The 6,000-nt window shown below is 38.8% G+C and overlaps 1 protein-coding gene across 1 annotated transcript in view; it reads right to left on the reverse strand.

The window, feature by feature from the left end:
- The window catches only part of TRPC7 (transient receptor potential cation channel subfamily C member 7), a 248,500-nt gene that overhangs the window by 114,287 nt on the left and 128,213 nt on the right, over window positions 1-6,000 (reverse strand). Inside the window, exon 4 of the mRNA XM_027849142.1 lies at window positions 2,239-2,403. Coding sequence (XP_027704943.1) covers window positions 2,239-2,403 — 165 coding nt within the window. The remainder of the gene's footprint in view (window positions 1-2,238; window positions 2,404-6,000) is intronic.

The raw sequence follows: 6,000 nt of genomic DNA on the forward strand, positions 1-6,000 counted from the left end.
TTTCCCTTTGTGTGAATACAGTCCCAGTGATTCTTCATTTAGGGAAATCTTCATTCAAAGGGTAAGGAGAGTGGCAATTAAATCAATCAATTATTCTCCCCACCTTACTTAAAGTAACTACCTTAATCAGGTGAGAACTGACTATTTAACCAACCAATAAATCAAACAAAGGTGTTAAAGGAGGTGGGAAAAGACCTTAATTAATTGAGAAGGAGTGAAAGCCATTGGATGAAATGAAGTGATACTATTACAATGGAAATATGTTCAGATTGACTTAAAGATATTGTCATTCCCAATAACTTGTAGCTAAAATAGAAATCTAGCTTAGAACCCAGACATTTGAATGTTAGATTAGGCTAAGTGAGAAAGTAGTTCCAATCAAGCCACTGAAAAGGAGTCACTTGATGGACTGAGCAGAAGAAAACCTTTTTCTCCCTCTCTCTTTGACAATCTTGTGAACTTGGGAGCATCAGAAATTTAGAATTCTCATTGGTTTCCTAGTCATGTCCTCAGGAGGCCAGGAACCAGGAAAAGGTGGACTTGCTGAGGTAGTTTCAATCTTACAATCTTGTAGCTTTAAGATTCTTCACTGACTATGCCTAAAATGAACTTCATGAGAACCTCACCAAGGGAGAAAGGACTTCCAGCATGTAGGAGATGTGAATTATTGCTTTATCGCCGCATTTTCTAACCTTGAACCCACTTTTCCCTGGACTCTGTATCTATTTGTGGAAAAAACCTAGGGGACCTAGGGGAACTAGGTGTTGTTTTTCCTTTTTTTGAGAGGGGGATATTTTGTTCTTATTGTTCTTATTCTACTACCTTACTAAATAACCATTTCTAAAAGCAAATCTTTTATATTCTTGGGGAAACAAAATTAAAGGATGAGAGGTACAGAATCAAATCATGAAAAGTGCAGTATAGGACTGTCAGAGCAAAGAGTTAGAAAGATTAATGAATCTACAGAACTATTCACGAAATTAATGGATACATTCAAGGATGAATCATACAGGCTTATTAAGGTCCTCCAGAGAACTTGCAGGAAGAAAAAAAATATCAAGGCTAATGGATTATTTAAAGTTACAAAAGCAAGTATAAAATATTTTTCATTGTTCCCCCTAGGGATATCAAAGTTTCCCATAGTTTCTTCAGATGAACAATATTAGTCTAACCACAGGCCTTTGCAGCAATGTAGTAATATAACTCTAGAAGCACAATAGATACCTAGGATACAGATCCCATATCGTAATAACTGTGTATATTCTTTAAATAGAAACTGAGAATCCTAGAATTCTAGAATGTCAGAGTGGAAAGTGGTCATCTATTTCAATTTTCTCATTCCACAGATGAAGAAAGTAATTCCCAGAAAAATGAAGTGAATGGTTGAAGGTCACATAGTTAGGTAATGGTCAGTGTGGTAGTAGAGCTCAGACTTCCTGGCTCCTAGCCTAGTACTATCTCTTTTGAGGAGTGAATAGTAGGTATGGGGTAGGAGAGCAATGCTGTCATTTCATCAGTATAGGAATTCCCTCTCTCAGTGCTAAATGACAACTGTTTTGTAACTTACAGTCCTAGAGAATTACCTAGATAATAATCTGAGAGGTTAAGAGACTTGTCCAGGATCACACAGCCAGCATGTGTCAGAGGAAGGATTTCAACTCAGGTTTTCTAGACTCTGATGTCAGTTCAATATCCATTATGCCAAACTCTCTCTTATAGTGCCCTAAATTCCCAATGACTATTCCTCTACATACCCAGGAGAACCCCTACCCTTGCCCTACTACCTTTATAACAAAAAGGTTACTGTTTATTTTATAAAGGAGTAGATGAATTTAAATTCTTCCTCTTTCAATCACATAGAAATATCAAAGTGGCAAGAACAGAAAACACTTGCAGAGTTGGCAGGAAGCAAAAGAGTGTATTCTTTCTCTTTCCTGTTATCTGTCATCGCACATCCTATATCTCACTCATTCCTTACTTCTCTCATTGACTTCTTTCATCTTGAATTCTTTTTAAAAAATCAGAAATACAATTTAAAGAATATCAGAATTTTCCCTTCTGGGTTGTTTCTGCTTGTCAAAGGAAAATATAATGGTTTGTCTTAAGCAAGGCTGTAGGTGGGGATTCTAGAGAATAGGATCAGTTGGAGACAATAGGAAATGACTCATGTTAAGAAGAGAGAAGGAAAAAAACAAACCCAAACTCATAAACCCCATGAATCCTCAGTAGTGCCTGTACCTTGCTGCAGGGGGCGATCCAATAGGCTATGGCAAGGAATGGAAGGCCAATGGAGATCCCAAAGACAGCCAGGAACTTCACCGCTATGGACTGCTGTCGTAAGCCTGAGAGGTTTTCATACCACATGGTAAGCAGCTGCTGCTGGCAGTTAGGGTGAGCAACAAACTGTGGGGGAAACAACAACAAAAGAAGAGAACACAAACAGGAAACTGGAATTGGTAGCTACCAAACAGCTTCAAATCCACAAGTTTTTTGACATCTAGGTAACATTCACCAATTGGTATTCAAGTAGAGATCAGATTTGCTAAAGGAGGGGCTTCCACACTGGATGGAAGGTCAGATTAAGGATCTTCCACTAATTTTCTTGTAACTTTGAGATCTTGTGACTCTGTGAGTCTTGACCAAAAAAAAAAAGCTCTGAAAGTCAATTTCATTGAGAGTGTGTGTGTGTGTGTGTGTGTGTGTGTGTGTATTCCCATCAGGTACAGCTGCTCAGTTCCCAGGAGAGTTCTTTGTCAAGGGGTTGGTTAAGAGTGGAAGGAGTTTCTGAGCAACGTCAGGTGGTGTAGTTAGTGCTAGATTTTGAGTAAGATGACTGGGTTCAAAGTATGGCTCTTCTATTTACTACTTGTATGACCTTGGACAAATCACTTAACCTCTTTGGACTTTTGCTTTCTCAACTATAAATTGAGGAGGTTGGACTAGACAATTTCAGAAGTCCCTTCCAGCTCTAATTCTATGGCCCTGTGGTCAAGTCCAATTCCCTACTTCTTCAGGTGAGTACACTTCAGCTAAAGTGACTTGCCTACAGCAAGTGACAGAGCCAGCTTTTGAATCTAGGTACCCCAGTTCCAAATCTAGCAGCACTCTTTTCACTGCACTGAGCTGTGTCTGAATACTCACAATTCTTCAAATGCTCTAATTTTAACAACTCAGAATGCTCTAAATCAGTATTCTGCAAATCCAAAGTGGGGAGGTTTAGGGAAGACTCCCGGGATGAGATAGTGTATAATTTGATCTTGAAAGGCTAGGTTGGAATTCCACAGGTCAGGGAAGGTGCATGCTGTGAGCACTACATGTACAAGGACAACGAGTGGTCCAATTTGTCTGAATCTCAGAGGCCATGAAAGGAAGGAAGCGCAGGGAGATAGATCTGCCACAAGAATAAAGACAGAGGCTTACATTTCAGTGATACTTTTGTTTCTTTGTTTTACAGAGGACTTTCCTCATAATCACTCTGAAGTTGAGAGTATAATAATAATTATTATGATAATAATAATTATTATTATTTTGTGAGGTAATTGGGGTTCAAAAATGATGGGGCTGTTAAAAGGAAAAAAACCATGTCTTTGGGACCTGTACCCCAAAGCCCCTGCACCCAGATCTCTGGCTTTCTCCTGAGGCACCCAGTCCATCCCAGTCAATAATCCTTTCAACTGTCCTTTCATTGTGGCCCCAGACCTAGTCTAACCCTTCATTCTCTGTTACCTCTGGACTACCCCAGGCTATTTGCTTTAATCTCATCCAGACCTTTCCACAGACTTTCCGTATAAAAATATCAATCTTATCCTGATCAAATGCACAGATTCCTTAAGAATCTTGCCCACTTCCATTGGCAATACAATAAACATTGTCTCTGACTGAAAGAAGGCTTGAATGGTTGAATTCTTTCTGTAGACCTGTACCCTTGCATTTTGGGGTTCTCAGCACCTCTTGACAGCAACAAAGTGACTTGCCCAGGGTCACACAGCTAGTAAGTGTCAAGGTTGGATTTGAACTCTGGTCTTCCTGACTCCAGGGCCATTGTTATCTTCACTGCGCCATTTAGCTGCCCCTGGATGTAATTATTATTAACTAATTTTATAGGTTAAGGACCTAAAGGAAGTGGCTTGCCCTAGATTACAAAGTCAGGACTCAAATTCCCATGCCTATTCTCTTTCTACTCCACAACACTGTCTCCTTGGGAAGGCAACATTTCTGTTTGAACAACATTTGTTTGTGAGAATTAAGTTCTTCCCAAATGAAGTACTTGATGAAACTCATTGGTTTGTCTGATGTTTGCCAGAGTTAGATGTGCATTCTGTTTTTTGAATGATTGACTTTTTGAAAGGCCATCCTGAAGTACAATGTATCTGTTTTTATTGTGTTTGCCTCATTGTATATTAATGAGACATTTAGTGACCCCTGAAGAATGCTAAATATTCTTTTTCATTGTAAAAACCCTATAGCAGGTCTTTATTTCCTCTCTTGGGGAGAACATTGGAGGCTTATTTGGCTTTTTGCACTGATTAGGAATTGACATTAGTAAGAAGTGATGCACTAGAATGCTTTTTACTACCTGAGTGACCTTAGAAAAGTCATTTTTTCTCTCTTGGCCTATTTTCTTATTGGTAAAACCAGAATTTCTTTCCTAGACGGGAAATTAGAGACCATTTTAGTAAGTTTACATAGTTAGTAAATAAATACTGGAATTCAAACCTGTGTCCTGTCACTGCATCAGGAAATTAGACTTTAAGGAGGTAATGTCTAAGGTTCCTTCTACTCTAGTTCCTGTGATCTCAAAGGCAGAACAGACCCTGAAGGCATTATATGTCAATCAAAATGCTATAAGTCATTCAACAGATGAAATGAGGATTAAGCAGAGGGAAATAGATCTGCCACAAAAATAAGGATGGAGGCTTACATTTTAGTGATACTTTTGTGTCTCTGTTTTACAGAGGACTTTCTTCATAACCACTCTGAAGTAGAGTGCAATAATAATAATAGTAATAATAACAATGACTCTTATTATTATTAATTTTTTTTTGGTGAGGCAATTGGGGTTAAGTGACTTGCCCATACTAGTAACAAAAACTACTTATAAGTTTTTTTTTACTTTGTTAATTTATTTATTTTTAGTTTTAAACATTTACTTCCACAAGATTTTGAGTTCCAAATTTTCTCCCCATCTCGTCCCTCCCCCCACCTCAAAATGGCAGGTGTTCTGAATACACCTTCCCCTAATCTGCCCTCTCTTCTATCTCCCTGTCCCCTACTTCTCTTATCCCCTTTCCCTTCAATTTTCCTGTAGGGCAGGATAGATTTCTATACCCCATTTCCTACATATCTTATTTCCCAGTTGCATGTGAAAACAATTTTTTTTACCACTTGTTTTTAAAACTTTAGGTTCCAAATTTTCTCCCTTCCTTGCTCCCCACCCACCCTCATTGAGAAGGCAAGCAACTTGATACAGGTTATACATGTGTAGTCATGCAGAACACTTCCATAGTAGTCATGTCGTGAAAAACTAAGTATATTTCCCTTAATCCTATCCCACCCCCCATTGATTCCATTCTCTCTTTTGATCCTGTACCTCCTTGGAAGTGTTTACTTCTGATTACCCCCTCCTCCAATCTGCCCTCCCCTCTATCATCTCCTTGCTCTCTTGTCCCCTCCCTCCCCATTTTCCTACAGGGCAAAACAGATTTACATACCCAATTGAGTATGTATGTTATTCCCTCCTTAAGCCAAATCCAATGACAATAAGATTCATTCATTCCCTCTCACCTTCCCCCATTTCCCCTCCACTGTAAAAGTCTTTTCTTGTCTGTTTCACGTGAGATAATTTAACCCATTCTACTTTTCTCCTTCTCCCAGTATAATCCTCTCTCACCCCTTAATTTTATTTTCCAGATATCATCCCTTCATCTTCAACTCACCCTGTGCCTTCTATCTATCTATCTATCTATCTATCTATCTATCTATCTATCTATCTATCTATCT

The sequence above is a fragment of the Vombatus ursinus genome, unplaced genomic scaffold, assembly GCF_900497805.2.
Source record: "Vombatus ursinus unplaced genomic scaffold, bare-nosed wombat genome assembly UNPS02007284.1, whole genome shotgun sequence".
In the NCBI taxonomy this organism is placed as follows: Eukaryota; Metazoa; Chordata; class Mammalia; order Diprotodontia; family Vombatidae; genus Vombatus; species Vombatus ursinus.